General features: G+C 42.8%; 1 protein-coding gene across 2 annotated transcripts in view; it reads left to right on the top strand.

Moving 5' to 3' along the window:
- zc2hc1a (zinc finger, C2HC-type containing 1A) overlaps positions 1 to 18830 on the top strand; it is a 39528-nt gene that overhangs the window by 7446 nt on the left and 13252 nt on the right. For both annotated transcript variants that reach the window (XM_059524714.1, XM_059524713.1), the window contains 2 exons: positions 147 to 288; positions 378 to 526. In XM_059524714.1, coding sequence (XP_059380697.1) covers positions 147 to 288; positions 378 to 526 — 291 coding nt within the window. The remainder of the gene's footprint in view (positions 1 to 146; positions 289 to 377; positions 527 to 18830) is intronic.

The following is an 18830-nucleotide window of genomic DNA, read 5'->3' as shown; positions in this document are numbered from 1 at the left end:
TGATTAGGGTTGGAGCCAAACTTTGCAGGACAGTCGATCGCCAGGACCAGGGTTGGGCACCCCTGAATTAGATTATCCTGCATTCCTGTTTGATTTCCATTAAAAACATTTTTAACATTTTTAACTAAATCTTTTGTTTTAAACAGCCTGAACCCCCGAAGAAACAGTCCAATTGGCGCCGAAAGCATGAAGAATTCATTGCCACCATTCGTGCTGCAAAAGGTTTAGATCAAGTCATGAAAGATGGCGGACCCCTCCCTCCACCCCCTCCTCCATCCTATGATCCAGGTAAAAAAAAAAAAAAAACTAGTCTATTGACATGTGGATGAGTTACAGTAAGAGGGGGTAAAAACAGTAACAGCCATTTAATTTTCCAGATTATATCCAGTGTCCCTATTGCCAGCGACGCTTCGGTGAGAATGCGGCAGATCGCCACATCAAGTTCTGTAAAGAGCAAGCGTCCAGAATTACCAACAAAGGCAAGTTTCCTGGGAGTGATAAAGCCAAACCCCCACCCAGGACTCAGGTGAGGCTTCACTGTCGAGATGACTTGGGATCAGCAAGGATTATTTTTTACTTAAAATTATGCAATTTTAATATGATAAACATAAACAGAGTTATCAGATGAATACGTTTTAAAATTTTAAGGGGCATCTCATCTATACTATCACTATCACTTGGGACCACTGATCTATAATCGAGAACTCAATTGCTGATTACATCAAAAAAAGTGAAGCCACCGCATTGACATATTAGTATTCATTACCAAAGATTATTCGAAGATTTATGCATTGTATACGTTTATTCGCATTGTGCATTCACTGTTTATGTATTGTTGTTTTATTGTTTTTATTCGTACAGTAGGCTAACTGCAAATGTTTCAATAATGATTTTGTTAACAGCATACATTTTGAAGCAGTTAATGATTTAAATGTTGGCTAAAATAATAATTAAGTAAACATACATAACATAAAATTTTACTCCTATGAAAAAACGGTACTGTTATGGTAAAATGCAATCTGGAAGATTCTGAAATAGACATTGTTCCATCAGGACATAAAACAATAAACACATCAGAACGTATTCAGATAAATAACACTGACTACAGATGATACAGATGTAAAGACATGAAACTGTATTTCCAAGACGATGTGAAGCAAGCACTGAATTTCAATACATTATAGAGCAATAATATTAACAGAGGCTTGTATATATGGAAGCACATGGGTAGCGATATTCAATTTGCAATGTAATATGCAAAATGACAATGCAATATGTAAAATGGCAATGCATTTCTGTATTTACATTTACATTTTCCAATACATTTGTGCAACATTTGGTGCAAAATGAAAATGAAAATTAAATTACATAATTTTCATTTGCCATTTCACACACTAGTTTTAATATGTAAAATGAATATTAATTTTAACGCTTTATAAGTTGCAAAATTAAAATGAAAATGTATTACAGAAATGATTAGATATGTATAACATGTTCAAGCAAAAACTGTGGCAAAATTATCATTTAAATGCTATTTTTCTTAAATGCATTAACACTCACAGCCAAGACACTTACGATTGCATTTTCATTCAGTGTCCCGCAATGAATGTAGCAAAATTCAATGTGCACATTGAAAATGCATTCCTAGCCGATCACGTGTCCGCCCCCTCGCGCCATGTCAATCACTGCGTGAACAAGGCGGGGATTTGCAGAAGGTCTGAGACTCAAATCTTAAGAAGGATTCAAGTGAGAGAACATGGACAAGACCGTTGGTCCATGTACGTTTTGATCATTTCGGTTTATGGCTTCAATATTACATTCGCACTTGTGGGCGGCGCTGAAGCGCTCCTTTCATCTGATTGGTCGAATCGCTCCAGCTTCAACTCGGTCTTTTCATTCTTTCAGACAGAATAAGAGTCAGTGCGAGTGAAGCACTGTAATGTCTGAAACCACCGCTCACTGTTAATTAGCATAATATTTGAATCAGATGATGCTGGCCACATAATTCGTGCTGCTGCGACTTGCAAGAGACTCCGTTAAATTATTTCTAGGTTATAGTATTGTATAAATATTGTCCCACTGATAAAAACAGTGCAAATAGTTCTGTCTCCTTGGATAACAGTCAAGTGGAAATAAATATAGTTAAATTTATGAAATAAAATTAAATAGGATTTTTTGGGAAGGTAAGTCTGGCCAGTTATACAGCAACACGAGTCAGACGAGTCTGAAGATCTGAGCTGAATTTGGTGAAACATTAAAGTTCTAGTCTGTGTCAGTTACTCTCATAATAAATAATAATAATAATGTTACCCGTATTTTTCGGTGTAAGTTGCATCAGTCCAAAAATACGTCATGACGAGGAAAAAAAACATATATAAGTCGCATTTATTTAGAACCAAGAGAAAACATTACCGTCTACAGCCGCGAGAGGGCGCGCTGGGGTAGGCTACAGGAGCACTGAGCAGCATAGAGCTAATTTTAATATTTTTATTTCAGAAATTTAACAATATTAATTTTTACAATTATTTATTAATGTCTCACACACATACCTAGTGCCTTATGACTTAAAAGATGAGAGTGGTAAATGTTACAGACATGGAACTGTTCAGTCTATTATTGATTTTTATTTCCACTTCACTTTTTTCCAAAGAGACAGAACTATTTGCACTGTATTTATCAGTGGGACAATATTCATACAATACTACAACCTTGAAATAATTTGCAGGTCTCAGCAGCACGAATTATGTGCCCAGTTACATCTGGTTCAAATATTATGCTAATTAACAGTGAGCGGTGGTTTCAGACATTACAGTGCTTCACTCGCACTGACTCTTATTCTATCTGAAAGAATGAAAAGACCGAGCTGAAGCTGGAGCGATTCGACCAATCAGATGAAAGGAGTGCTTTCAGCGCCGCCCACAAGTGCGAATGTAATATTGAAGCCATGAACCGAAATGATCAAAACGTACACGGACCAACGGTCTTGTCCATGTTCTCTCACTTGAATCCTACTTAAGATTTGAGTCTCAGACCTTCTGCAAAACCCCGCCTTGTTCACGCAGTGATTGACATGGCGCGAGGGGGCGGACATGTGATCGGCTCGGAATGCATTTTCAATGTGCACATTGAATTTTGCTACATTCATTGCGGGACAATGAATGAAAATGCAATCGTAAGTGTCTTGACTGTGAGTGTTAATGCATTTAAGAAAAATAGCATTTAAATTATCATTTTGCCACAGTTTTTGCTTGAACATGTTATACATATCTAATAATTTCTGTAATACATTTTCATTTCAATTTTGCAACTTATAAAGCGTTAAAATTAGTTTTCATTTTACATATTAAAACTGGTGTATGAAATGGCAAATGAAAATTATGTAATTTAATTTTCATTTTCATTTTGCAACAAACGTTGCACAAATGTATTGGAAAATGAAAATGTAAATACAGAAATGCATTGTCATTTTACATATTGCATTGTCATTTTGCATATTACATTGCAAATTGAATATCGCTACCCATGTGCTTCCATACGTATATAAATATTCATTGTAAATCCAAATTAATTTCTGATACTAATACCAGATACATGTTCATGCTTAATGTTTCCTGCATAATTATGTACACAAATATATTTTATGTTGGATCAGTTAACTTTGTCGGCAAGTGCGCAGATGGTACACCCAACCTTAGCGACTTCAACATATTGCTTAGTTTGTCCGAAAGTCCATACATATTGCAAATAACATCAAGTAACAATTAGCATACACATAACATAAAAACTAATCCTGTGTGACTGATATGCTTCAAATTGGGTGGGTTTTTTTTAGGTCAAGGTTTTGGCTGGCCACACGTAGACTTCTGGTGGTGCCACAGCCGAATTGCAGTTTAGAATGCTAATGAGCAGTCAAGTCAGATATTATATAGATCATTGCTTGGGGCTAAGACCTTTAATGTTCCACTAACAGACACACTCCACACAGTGCTTTTGAATATGCTTTAATCATGGCCAGGAGGACCTCAAACCCAATCACTGTGAATTAGGGCTGGGCGATATATCGAATATTAGCGATAATATCGGAATAATTTTGACGACGATGTACAATTTGAATATATCGGGAATATCGAATATTTCAAATTCAAGCATACTTTCCCAAAAGAACGCGCCGAATGTCCAAAAAAGGAACCTGTAACTGCTGACTGCTCTACGCCCCTCTACTACGAGAGCTGTAATGATAGCGGTTGCCAGATAACAAGAGTTTAAATCTCCGAATCAGAGCTCCACTGTTACAAGGATACATTTATCTGCCCAGTGTTTGCTTATTTTAAGCAATCTGGCAACCATGCGCACGTGCTCACTCCTCATTGCGGAAGAGCCGCCGACGATAATCTGAAAACACTAACAAGCTGGAATTGAGCGATCTAATTAAAGCGTCGTTCAGCCGGTCTGTGTTCTGTCGTGAGATCTCAACTGTATTGTTTGCGTTTGTGATCGCAAAATAAATGCACTTACTCGACCGCTGATGTTTGAATAGAGAAACATAGGCTATGGCTATTCGGAATTACTATTGGGGAATTTCACTGATATGTTTACCAGTTTCCATAATATAGACAGAGAGAATGCAAAAGTCTTTGGTATTCATTTATATATATTTATATATAAGAAATAGCTATGTGCTTCAGCAACTAGCTCCCCATCTAAGAGGGTTTTTAGTGTCAGTAGGAACATAGTTTCATTCCACAGAGCTTCTCTTAAAACCACAGACAGTTGACAGACTTGTGTTCTTAGCTTAAAATAATTAAAATAAAATACTTATCCCAGTTGCATAGTTTAAATTGTGAATTGCATGCACTAAAAAGTTGACAGAATGCACTTTCTGTAACTGTTACTTAATTTGCACTGCTTCAGTTACATATAGGCCTACATGTATTCATTTAATAAAAAGCAGTAAGTGATCTTTTGGTCTAGATTTTTTAACTGCTTAAATTAGCTGTTTAATCTAAATGTTTTTTTTTTTTTTTTTTTTTTAATGGGCAAAAGAAAATCATGTTTTATTTTTTATTATTTAAATGCAAATGCAAACATATCGAGATATATATCGAATATCGTAAAAAAATTGACAATATCGAGATATCATTTTTTTTTGTATATCGCCCAGCCCTACTGTGAATGCTTCTGACAAAAAGAATACATGGCTGCGTGGCAAATATGACATGATTCATTACATAATGTTTCTCCATATGTGCCATTCTGTAGTCTGCCCTTTAACTTTGGCTAGAGTGTTGGTACATTTTGTTTTCAAAAGGTTATGAATGTTAAGTCTGCAAGAAAAATAAATGTAAGTTATGATTTCTGAGAGATTTTCTTCACAAGTCCCCCTCTTATCATTTTCCTTACATGGTCGTCAATCTTCATTCATCAAATGAATTTGACATGCTTACATCTTTTTAGATGCTCTTTAACGAAGCATCCCATTCAGTGGGTACAGTAGCAGTCGCTGGTAACACAAGTTAAGCAGTGGCAAAATACATCACCAAATGTGTTTCTAATCTTATATAATTTTGATAAATAGTGCTTTAATTCCATCAGGTATCGCTCATATTTCTCATGTTAGCCAATATGTATATTCCTTCCATTAGCATCCTAAGCTAGAATGAAAATACAACACTTTTTCTCAGTTTTACCAAATACATATGCCATCTTTTTCCCAACATTTTATGCCGAACCATCCTGTTTTGAAAATACACATCAAAAGAATAATTTTTATAGATTCAAAATCAAAAACTGTGAAAAATGAAGTTGTGTGTAATAAAATGGAATGACACAGGGCAAAAGTATTGAACACCTACCAGGATGATGAAGATGAAACAAGGGTAGAAATTTCAGCAAGACTTATCCCAAACACAGTCAAGGAAACTCTCCGTTGGTTTCAGAAGAAGAAAATAAAGCTCCTAGAATGGCCCAGTCAGTAACCCGACTTGAATCCAATAGAAATTAAGAAATAAAGATCAGCATTCATAGAAGAGGCCCACATAATTTGTGTGAAATTGGCCAGAATCACACCTGAGCAATGCATTGAATTGGACTAGTTTCTCCATACAGGAGGCATCTTGAAGCTGTCATTACCAACTAAGGCTTTTGTACGAAGTATTAAATACATTTCTGTAGTTCAATACTTTTTCCCGGTGTCATTCCATTTTATTGCATCTGCCTTCATTTTTTAACTTATTTATTTTGTTTTCTTTGTATGCATTGATTACTTGGGTTGTTACTGACATCTAGTGAAAATGTAATGTTAACAAAACTAATCAAAGTAAATATTTACACAGTGGAAGTTCAACATCAAAGTGGAGTGAGCAAAGTTTAGTGATTTCTATACAAGATGAATGTAGTGGTTGTAGATCTAATTAGTACCACAAGTGTAATGGCTTTTGCCTTAAATATTAATATTTAGTTTTCACCGCACTGCTTTCCGGGGCACCAGCCAAGGAATTTCACTCAGCAGTAGTAGGTTAAGCTCCAACAGGACAAGTTTTAGCTACAAAATGAGCACCCCTAAGTAGGAGAAAAGAGAATGGGTCGTGGGAGACGCTTTTGCACCAGCCTAGAAAACAAATTGGTCTCTGGCTAGTGGAGGGCTTTAAATAGGACCACCACTACTACTAGCATGCATGGCATGAGTGCAAAGCAGGCAGTTAAGTCAGGTCAAGTCACCTTCATTTACATAGTGCTTTAAACAAAAAAGATTGTCAAAGCAACTGAACAACATTAATAAGGAAAACAGTGTGTCAATAATACAAAATCACTGTTAAAGGCAGTTCATCATTGAATTCAGTGATGTCATCATCTCAGTTCAGTTTAAATAGTATCTGTGCAATCATTTGCAATCAAGTCAGAAGTGTTCCCAACTAAGCAAGCCAGATGCGACAATGGCAAGGAACTAAAACTCCATTGGTGACAGAATGGAGAAAAAACCTTGGGAGAAACCAGGCTAAGTCTGGGGGACTGTTCTCCTCTGGCCATACGAAACCAGCTGTTCAATTCCAGGCTGCAGCAAAGTCAGATTGTGCAGAAGAATCATCTGTTTCCTGTGGTCTTGTCCCGGTGGTCATCTGAGACAAGGTCTTTACAGGGGATCTGTATCTGGGGCTCATCTAGTTGTTCTAAACAGTCTCCGCTGTCTTTCAGAGCTGTAGAGGTCCTTTCTAGGTGCTGATCCACCATCCGGGCTGGATACGTACTGGATCCGGGTGACTGCAGTGACCCTCTGATCTGGATACAGACTGGATCTGGTGGCTATGGTGACCTTGGAATAAGATAGAAACTGACTAATATTAGCGTAGATGCCATTCTTCTAATGATGTAGCAAGTACATCGAGTGTTATGGGAAGTGTTCCCGGTTCCGGTTTACTTAATGCAGCCTAAAAAACATTTAACGGATTTGGATATTAGAAGCGTATTAGTGTGTAATGTGTAACCAGGTTAAAGAAATGGGTCTTTAATCTAGATTTAAACTGCAAGAGTGTGTCTGCCTCCCGAACAATGTTAGGTAGGTTATTCCAGAGTTTAGGCGCCAAATAAGAAAAGGATCTGCTGCCAGCAGTTCATTTTGATATTCTAGGTATTATCAAATTGCCTGAGTTTTGAGAACACAGCGGACTTGGAGGACTATAATGGAACAAGAGTTCTGCAACTACCTTCGGTCTCCAGATGCTGACCACGGCTATGTTTACATGCACAATTTTTTGGTTCAGTTGGACTGAATTCATTCAGATTAATGATTCTGAAAGTAGTGTTTACATGAACACTAAATAAAGTGAACAGGTTGATGTGTGCGTTTATGTCACAAGCTTCAAATCAGAATAATTTTATTTTTTTTACATAAGCAACCTGAACAAATATAAAGTTTCTCACTGTTTGCACATAATAACCACTCTCTTATACAGTTTCTTTATTTGTTTTTAACAGCAGAATTTATATTTATGGATAAATGCAGGGGCTGTTTCTCCATTAGGGCGATTGGGCGATGCACCACCAAAGCGCGAAAGGGAGGGATTTTTTTTTTCACATTCAACCACAGTGTTATGCCAGGTTTCTCTATTCTAGACTGTTTGTTCTGCCTCTAAATAGTCCAGTCAGCATTGAGTCACGTTTTGTGGGTTACCGCCCCTTTTTTTGGCAATTTCTGTCTGACTGACAATAGCCCCAAGTGCTCTCATAGACAAAAATATTTATTTTTTCGAACTGAAGACACTAGAGGTCGACCGAAAGTTGATTTTGCCGATACCGATAGCTAGGTTGGACCACACTGGCTGATACAGATTAATTAACCTATAGTTCTCTTACGAGAGCTCTCTCGTACTGCATCTTAGCTAAGACGCTACGGGAAAAGTCTCTTTTCACGAAATACTGAAGCAAAAAATTATCCTTAATTTTGTATTTTTGTAAAGCACATTTGCAGCAGTACACAGCCATAGGCGAGACGGCTCGTTCGCTCATTGGCTTGTTCTGCGGCAACTGCACAGCCTATCGAGCGCAGGCTAATGTAACATCAGACCAATAAGGGCGCTTCGCGCCCTTCTTGCCCATTCCCGCCGAAACGGGTGTGGCTCAACCTATAAAAGGAGCTCGAAAAGGCTGACTCACCTGATTTTTCATCTCTTCAGCGAAGCTCACGCATCGCTGGATCACGAGGAAGCAAGCGCCGTCTGGAAGAGCATATCAGCAGGACGAGCCATCCTGAAGCCGCTGGCACCGCCGCCTTCCACTGCCGTTCCTGCTGCGCCATCCGGCACCCATATCCTTTACAATCCTTGTTCTGTAATATTCTGTGTGTGTGTTCGCCCTGCGACGCACATTCACAAAAGAGCTGCGTCTTTTTAAAGATGCCTTCGTGCGGCTCGTGCAGAACCCCGCTCAGCGAAGGAGATCGTCACGTCATCTGCATCTCCTGTCTGGGTGAAGACCATGCAGCGCTCGCGCTCGGTGATGGCAGATGTCCTCATTGCGAGTTGATGCCTATGGTGACTCTGAGGACTCGCCTGGCATCCTTCTCGAAGCCTGCATCATCCGCTGCGCCGCAGCGCCGTAAGAAGCGCCGCTCGCAGCGCCTACCAGAACCGCCTCCAGCTCGGCCGAGCTCGCCGGTTCCCTCCGCTTCGCCGGTCTCCCCTGCATCGCTTCCCGATGCTCAGCGTCCGCTGCTTGCCGACGCATCATCGGAGGAAGTGGATCTCAGGCCCGCGTCGGAGGAAGAAGACACGTGCTCTCTGCTTGCTTCGGGCAGTGAGGGTTGGGCGAGCTCCGTGGATCTCGCGCCCGCTGCTCAGAGGCCCAGCAGACGGGGGGATATCGATAAGGAGCTGATGCATGTACTCTCGTTGGCCGCGGCGAGCCTCGGCCTCGAGTGGTCTGCACCAGCGCCCCCTTCACGTTCCCGGCTGGATGGTAGCTATCTTCCGGATGAGCGCTCTTCCTCAAGCTCAAAACACGCCCCTTTTCTTCCTGAGCTTCACGAAGAAGTGGCGAAGGCTTGGGACGCTCCATTCTCGGCGAGAATCCGCTCATCTGTTTCGTCAGCATTCTCCACACTGGACGGTGCTAAGAACAGAGGCTACCTGTCACTTCCGCCGGTGGAACAGGCTATAGCAGCGCACCTTTGCCCGCCCTCTGCTGGACGGCGGACTAAGGCGGCGTTGCCATCCAAAGCCTGCCGCATGACGTCATCGCTGCTCGCACGGATATTCTCTGCTGCTGGGCAGGCTCCGTCTGCGTTACACACCATGGCGACGCTACAGATTTTCCAGGGCGATCTTCTCCGCAAGCTGGATGAGATGGGACCTGAAGCGATCTGTCTCGCGGATCTGAGGAGTGCTTCGGATCTCTCCCTCCGCGCTACTAAGTCCGCTGCACAGGCCATGGGACGGGTTATGGCTTCCGCTACGGTGGCTGAGAGGTGTAACCCAGGTTACCAGTGGACAGAGACAAAATGCACTTCAAATTAAACAACAGAGTTAAAGTATGAAAGCTGCTTTCAGATCAAATATAAGACTGCAAATTAATTAATTATATAGAAATGGATAAATATAAAATATTGAATGTTATAAATATGTCCAATAGCGTTATCTCCCTTTACATAAGCCTCCAATGAGATCGCATTTTGAATGATGTCATGGAAAATTCCGGTATCGCGGCACTTTTAGAGAGCAGCGCCTTCTAGAACTTTCTTTTCTCCGTGAACCTCTGATGCGAGCAGACGCTTGTTTTGCTGCGGGAGATTTGAAGCTCCGATTGAGTCGAGAATTGATGTAAGAGTTGTATAAATGCCTCTAAATCATTTATATGATGACGATGTAGAAATAAGTTGCAGTAAAATGAGTTGAAGTGATATGATTTTTCACGTTATGTGTTGACCGCATGTCAACGACGCAATATTAGCGCAAGTTTAAAGCTAATACAGTGTGTGTCGTGTGTGTATATATATCTCTAACGAAGGATTCAGAGAGAAGCAGTTTATGCTCGAGAATGACATTTTGAGAACGTGTATCATCTGGAACTTCCCTGGTTCTTCCGATGTACATGTAAACGAGTTCCTTGGTGAGTTAATATAGTTTCAATAATTTCAGTATTGTTCAATAAGGTTCATTAAGGATCATATTAAGTGTGTTACATCAAATTCTTTATTTGGTGCAGTATTAATGGCAAATACAGTCAAGTGTAAAATGAAAGATGCAATTAGGCATTTATGTGAAATTAATGCCATGAAATGCAATGTGTGTGTGTGTTAAATAAGATACTTACCAGCAAGTATGCAAAAAGTGTATTTATTACACAGACAATTTATTGCATAAAGACCATTTATTGTACAGTGTCTTATAAATGGACATAATTTGCTGTGTTTTATGAGAAGTTGTGTATAATCTGAATTGATTTGTATATAGTGTCAAATGCTAATTGTTTTTTTTTGGCCTTGTGTTTTCAAGGCCAGGTTTTTGGTCTTCTGCTTTTGTTTCCACGTGAGTGCTGTGATGTCCAGCTGATGAGTGTGATCCATTCTGCATGTAAATCGAACGAAGTGTGAATCATTCCTGAACTGTGGATTGTCTCAGCTCTTCCTGTGTGCGTAACGGCGGGGTTGGACTGGCGAGCCGCCCATTTAACGAATCCTGTGATTTCCCTGTGAAAAGAAAACTTGCTCATCTTTGAACGGTAGGATTAGAACCACACATCAAATTATTCTGTGCTATCCAGGCCAGAATAGGACGACTGAATTAAGTGCCTCACAAACTTTTGGACTGAGTTTACCAACTGATCTGTTCATTGAGAACATCCAACTTTTGGACTTTCTGAGTATTTACATTCAAGAGTGAATGAAATTTTGTTTTGTTTTGTTGGTTTCATTTTCTATTCTCCTTAAGCCTGTGTGAGGTTATATGGGTCCATGTTCAACAAATTGAGTAATCATTACAACCTAATAACAAGGTGAAAAGAAAAGAACATATTCAGTAAATTCAAACTTTTCTTACCTCATCCTTTTGTTTGAGTATTCACTGCTGCTGTATCGTCTCTCTCTCCGGACGAACCTAATCTTTTGAGCCCACTGGTCCGTTTGTAAAGTTGACACAAATTTATCATGTGTAATGGGTTACAGAGGCATTTGTGGCGGACGCTTTCTGACATCAAGGAGTCTGAGCGCGCTGCGTTTCTTGACGCTCCGCTAACTCCTGCCGGCCTCTTTGGATCTTCCGTCAACGAGTTTGTGGAGAGATTCGCCGAGGACCAGAAAGCTTCACAGGCGTTCAAGCACTTCTTGCCGAAGCGCTCCAGTTCTGCAGCTAGCCGCTCTAGACCGGCCCCACAGAGCTCTCAGTCACGCCCACCGCCTCCTGCTGCGCCATCACGACAGCGTCAGCAACGCAGCTCGGGACCCCGTTCTCGCTCTTCGAGCCGTCGCCCCGCGCCGCGGGAGCCGCGGCAGAGGATTGCGATGAAGCCAGAAGCCCCGAAAGCATCCTACCACTGCTGGGAAAGCGCCGGTGTTCGAGTTCCGCTGCGGCCGAGCTCTCACCCAAGCGCGCCGCTGTTGCAGTTCCAAGAGTTGTGACTGCCTCAGTGTCTTCTGCAATGCGCAAGCCTGCACGAGTGCCCGCTTGCCTGCACACAAAAGCCGTTATCCCGGCTACCCAGATGTTTCACAAAAAGAGTGTTTTTTCTGGTGTTCCGGCCACGGCCGATGGTGCTATAAATGTTGTGACGATGCCCACTCCTCAGTGCCCATCTCCACATGTAAGCACAGCCCTACACACAGGGCCTGCGCCCATAATGTCGACTCAAGTCGGTCGCGCACACTACATAGTAAACGTGCCCACCCCTCAGTGCCCACAATTACTATGTCACTCGCGTCATGTGGTTTCTGTAAAAACGAAACCCGTGCACGCTCGTCCGGCCACGGCCGATGGTGCTTTAAATGCAGTGACGATGCCCACTACCCAGTGCCCATCCCCGCATGTAAGCACAGCCCTGCACACAGGGCTAGCGCACATAAGATCGACACAGATCGGTCGAGCGCGCCGTATAGTAAACGTGCCCACTTCCCAGTGCCCACATACACTATGTCACTTACGGCGCGGGGCTTCTGTAAAAACGAGGCCCGTGCACGTACATTCTGCACAGGCAGACGGCGAGTCGAAAGTGGTAAAAGTGCACACATGCAGCCCACGGTTACTCGCAGATATATCGAGTCCCACGGGACCCGCTCAGCCTCCCTCCAGTCGGTTAAGCGCCGGAACGGGGTCGAGGATGAGCGATCTGCCCGCTGTGATCAGCGCGCTCCCCGCCTCAGATGCGCAGCACACTCGAGCGCCGCCGTTGCCCAGTCAACAGAGCGCGTGTCGCATCCAGCCCTTAGCCATTCATGCAGATGCATGGTCAGCGCTTCCAGGGGTTTCGGATTGGGTGCTAGGCATTATAAAGAGAGGCTACTCGCTACAGTTTTCTCGACGCCCACCGCGCTTTTCAGCGCGCGTCGAAACTACGGTCAAAACAGAAGTAGCACACATACTTCGGGCCGAAATATCAAAACTGTTGAGCAAAGGGGCTGTAGAGCCTGTGTCTCAAGCTCAAAGCGAGGGGGGGCTGTACAGCAGATACTTTCTGGTGCCCAAGAGAGACGGGGGTCTCAGGCCCATACTGGATCTAAGACAGCTGTACAAGGCATTGATGAAACGCAGTTTCAAAATGCTCACGACCAGGAAGCTCCTCGCGCAGATTCGCAGAGGGGACTGGTTCATGTCAATAGATCTGAAGGACGCGTATTTTCAAATACAGATAGCGTCAAACCACAGGCAGTTTTTGAGATTCGCCTTCGAGGGCCAGGCATACCAGTTTGCAGTCCTGCCATTCGGCTTGTCCGTAGCTCCTCGTACGTTTACGAGGTGCATGGATGCAGTGCTCGCTCCTCTCAGACTCAGAGGCATACGAGTGCTGAATTATTTGGACGACTGGCTGGTTCTGGCCCGATCACGAGCGGAGCTCGTGGACCACAGGGCCGTTTTACTCGATCACCTCGAGAAGCTCGGCCTCAGTGTCAATTGGGCGAAGAGTTCGCTGAACCCCAGTCAGACGATCCTGTTTCTGGGTATAGTTCTGAACTCGTGTTCCATGACGGCGCGACTGTCACCACAGCGCACGATGGGCATTCAGCGTGCAGCGAGTTCTTTCCGCTGCGGCGCGACTGTGTCGCTCAAACACTGTCAAAAGATGCTGGGTCTCATGGCCTCAGCATCTCCGGTTCTGCGGCTGGGCCTGCTCCGCATGTGCCCCCTGCAGTTCTGGCTGAAGGCTCGGGTGCCGCGCAGAGCGTGGGCGTCTGGCCGGCTGCATTTCAAGGTCGATCAGAGCTGTGTTGCGGCTCTAGCACCTTGGACAGCGAACGGCTGGTACCGATCAGGTGTAAGCCTGGGATCATCAAGGATCACCACGTCGTAGTCCGTTCGGACAACATGTCCGTGGTGTCCTACATAAATCGCCAGGGCGGTCTCGGGTCCCGAAACCTGTGCAGGCTGACGGAATGCCTCCTGATTTGGGCTCAATGCAACGTGCGCTCGCTGAGAGCAGTGCATGTGCCTGGACTGCAGAATCTGGGTCCAGACAGGCTGTCCAGAGGCAATGTCCCTACGGGTGAATGGTCTCTACACCCGCAAACAATCTGGCTGTTGTGAAAGAGATTTGGCATGGCGGAGGTGGACCTCTTTGCGTCCCACGAAAACGCTCACTGCCCCGCGTTCTTTTCCAAGAACGAAAGCGCGCTGTCACGGAAATGGCCGTGCTGCCCGCTTTATGCGTTCCCTCCCGTCTCCCTCCTTCCGCAGGTGATAGAACGGGTGAGAGAAACGAGATGTTCAATACTGCTTGTGGCACCTCTTTGGAAGAACCAACCATGGTTCCCAGATTTGATGCAATTAGCAGATGTCGCCCCATGGCCGGTACCGTTGAGGAGAGATCTCCTCTCGCAGGCCAAGGGCTCGATTTGGCACCCTCAACCGGAGTTGTGGTCCCTCCATGTATGGGCACTCAACGGTTACCCGCTGATCTCACAGTGGGAGTGCTAAATACCATCACTCAGGCTAGAGCTCCGTCGACACGACGTCTGTATGCCTCGAAGTGGTCGGTGTTCTCCAGCTGGTGCACAGCTCGAGGTTATTCACCCCTTAGTTGTGAGGTGACGGAGGTCCTCTCCTTCCTACAGGAGCTGTTGGATAAGGGCAGAGCCCCATCCACGCTCAAAGTTTATGTGGCGGCCATCGCGGCGTTTTCTGAAACGGCGTCCGGTCAGTCAATAGGAGGGAACGATTTAGTCATCCGGTTCCTCAGAGGAGCTAGGAGGCTGAATCCTCCCAGACCTCCGTCAGTCCCTATGTGGGACCTCGCGGCGATTTTGGAGGCCTTGAAGGGTCCCCCTTTTGAGCCTATCCAATCGGTTAGCCTTCAGCATCTGTCGTTCAAGACAGTATTCTTGTTGGCTCTCGCTTCTGTGAAGCGTGTGGGTGATTTGCACGCGCTCTCGGTGAGCCAGTCGTGCTTGGAGTTTGGGCCCAATGACTCAAGGGTCATACTCAAACCTAGGCACGGTTATGTGCCGAAATCCCTCAACACACCGTTTCGGGCTCAGGTTATTGCCCTGTCTGCCCTGCCGGTGTCAGGGGAGGATGGAGACTCGAGTCTTCTTTGCCCTGTCAGGGTTTTAAGAGCTTATGTGTCTCGCTCTGCTGCCTTTCGGCAGACGGAGCAGCTATTTGTCTCGTTCGGTGGACGTTCCAAGGGAATGGCTGTTTCGAGACAGACTCTTTCCAGATGGATAGTTGACGCCATAGCATTAGCTTACGCTTCCAGGGGCCTTCAGTGCCCGTTGGGCGTCAGAGCACACTCCACAAGAGGCGTCGCCTCGTCGTGGGCGTGGTCTACTGGGATCTCCTTGCAGTATATATGTATGGCGGCGGGTTGGGCCTCGCCATCTACATTTATCAGGTTCTATAACCTGGAGGTTCCCGCTTTGCAAGCAAGGCTGCTGTCGGTATAGAAGAATCGGGGCCCTGAGGGGAATTCTGAGTTCATGAGCGCTATGCGCTGCCGACTGTTATATGGGCAGTATTGCGTAAGACCCGCATTGCCACATTGGTCAGGCCTTGCCTCGGCTGTGTGATGTCATATTGCCACATCTACGGATGCTGCTAGATATGGGACGGAGGGCTTTCCCCCTTTTCTGTCCCGGACTCTCTGTGAGTCCCTCAGGTGACTTGCTTCAGGTTTATTGGTGTGTGATCCCTGCGCGCACGGCGTTTTACATCGGGTTCCCGTAGCGTCTTAGCTAAGACGCAGTACGAGAGAGCTCTCGTAAGAGAACGTACTCGGTTACTAAACGTAACCTCGGTTCTCTCTAGAAGAGCGAACGAGTACTGCGTTCTCTGCCGTGCGTACGATTCACTCTGGTTCGCTTCGGCGATGAAATAAATCAGGTGAGTCAGCCTTTTCGAGCTCCTTTTATAGGTTGAGCCACACCCGTTTCGGCGGGAAGTGGCAAGAAGGGCCCGAAGCGCCCTTATTGGTCTGATGTTGCATCAGCCTGCGCTCGATAGGCCTATGGCTGTGTACTGCTGCAAATGCGCTTTACAAAAATACAAAATTAAGGATAATTTTTTGCTTCAGTATTTCGTGAAAAGAGACTTTTCCCGTAGCGTCTTAGCTAAGACGCAGTACTCGTTCGCTCTTCTAGAGAGAACCGAGGTTACGTTTAGTAACCGAGTACGTTTTTTAAATGGATACTGAACAAAAACTAAAATAGTGCTTTATTAAAAAAAAAAAAACACTGTACTGAACCATACTAGTAGTAGTAGTAATAATAATAAAAATAATAATAATAGTAAATGTTGAAATTACCAAACTCTAATAGGTCCCTATGAAATCCATTTGATTTATTTTTTTATTATTTGATTTAAAATTTTCATTTAAATATTTCTCCACTCCTTTTTAATAGTTAAATTAAAGTTTATGAATCAAAAAGCAAGTCTTTATTAATGTCTTATTCGTTGCCTTTTTCTCTACAACATTTTAGAAATCATCAGAAATTATATATCAACTGAAAACTTAAAATCTCCATTCATTTAAATTCATCCTTTAAAAACAATTTTAAAATCAGACATTGCATTAACATGAAAATGGTTCATCATTATCATGTTACAAAATGTTTTCATTCATGAAAGATAAAAATTTAAGTTTGGATCGTGCATTATAAAGTCTATGTTCAAAAATGTGAGTGACCGTTAAGGGGTTAATTAAAACCATGAAATTTTATTTTCACATCAATTTAACAAATGTTTAACAAAAATTACATTATTAGGGCCCTATTAAAGTTTTTATTTTTTCTCACTATATTTTTTATTACCAAATTCTGTATTTTAGCGTGTCTAATTATTTGAATCAATAAAGCATCTTAATTTTTTCTTTTTCTCTTTTTCTTAAAGAATCATTTTGATTTTTTTTTTCACATCAAGGCATGAAAACATTAATTTATCTTTTAATAACTGAAAATTAAGCAAACTTCATGGCAAACAAAGGGGACTAATTAACTTTACAAATCAATTCAAATCAAATCACTTCTATTGTCACATCACCACAGCACGTCTTGGTGAGTGAAATTCTTGGAAGCATTTACATACAATTTACATATAGACATACTTACAGACTTATACATATGACAGTGTGTCATATGCACATACATATACTTAGTACACACAGTGTATTATTAGACATACTTACAATTAATTCACATTTGTCAATGTTGAGTAAGAGGTGGTTCTCTTGACACCATTTAGTCAGTGAGTCTTATCGTTGTCAGTGATCAGGCCTATCATCGTTGTGTCATCAGCAAACTTGACGATGATGTTGGAGCTGAGGACTCAGCCCTGAGGAGCACCAGTGTTCAGGGTCAGCGGGGATGAAGTTTTGTTGCCTATTCTGACCACCTGACTTCTGCCAGTTAGGAAGGCCAAGAACCAGCTGCACAGAGATCTGTTTAGTCCCAGGATCTGGAGCTTCGCAACAATGTGGCAGGCACTATGTTAAATGCTGAGCTGTAGTCCACCAACAGTATTCTCACATAGGTGTTCTTATTTTCCAGGTGGGAGAGAGCAGTGTTTAGTGTTTAGTGTGAAAGCAAAAGCATTGTCTGTGGAATGGTTGCTATGAGATGCAAATTGCAGCGGATCCAGTGGCAGGCAGCACAGAGCAAAAAATTCAATATGTTGAATGCTTATTATAGTCAACCAGTGAGATGCTACATTTTATTCTTTTTGACATTAAAGTGCTTGAATGTGGCAAGTTGGTTATCATTACTTCATAAGTGGGAAATAGCAGGTTAACACTGTTAAAATTAAAATACATAATGTGATGCAAAATAAATAATTTGCATTATTACAAATACGTGCGAAGGGCATCAAAGGCCTGATAATTGGTGCTGTTACACAGACTGGATTAAAAAACGGCCCTGGATTACAAACAGCGACTACAAACAGCCGCTAAATAACAAATAACATCACAAAACCCATGATGACTGAAATGTATTATTGTATGAACTAGGGGTTTCCCCGACTAAGGATTTTCATAGTCGAATCTGAATTTTCGAATCTTGCTGATATTCGACTGATAGTCGAATCATATGTTTGGGGGCAGGGCAAAATACATTGAGTCAAGTCAGACATTTGACAGTCATAATTACTGATGTTAACACACAGGGAAAACAAATGTTTGTGTAACAAATGTCTCGCAGATACAAATGGGGTAAATAATGTTTTAATGTTTTGATTAAAATATAGTTAACATTAAACGTCAGTGAAACCCTAACAATTCACATTTTTTACAATAGTGATCTCATTATAAAGTTAGCCTATATGACAGTAGTTATTAATGTTCTGCACTTCTGTTTAGAGCTGCGCGTGCTGAAGATGACCACTAGAGTGAAGCATTTGATGGCAAGTTTTTAATCAATGGGATTAACCTGTTAGCCAGCACCAGAACGCCCTCATCCTGAAAGCCTCTAAACTCGCATGTGTCAGTGTTTACGAATAGATTAAATGAAATGGGACAAATTTAATCTTGACAAACTATGTATCATTATAAAGATCTAAGCCTCAAGCATCGACGACAGATCGCTGTTTTTCAATGGAAAGCTTATAAAGACTGTATTTGCTACATTTGTGTAAGCAGTACACATAAAAACATGAGCATACGCTGTACATACCATATCTGTCGTAATAACGAGTCATAAACACATC

The sequence above is a fragment of the Carassius carassius genome, chromosome 35 (assembly GCF_963082965.1).
Source record: "Carassius carassius chromosome 35, fCarCar2.1, whole genome shotgun sequence".
Taxonomy (NCBI): Eukaryota; Metazoa; Chordata; class Actinopteri; order Cypriniformes; family Cyprinidae; genus Carassius; species Carassius carassius.
This window is presented reverse-complemented; position numbering and strand designations above follow the sequence as displayed.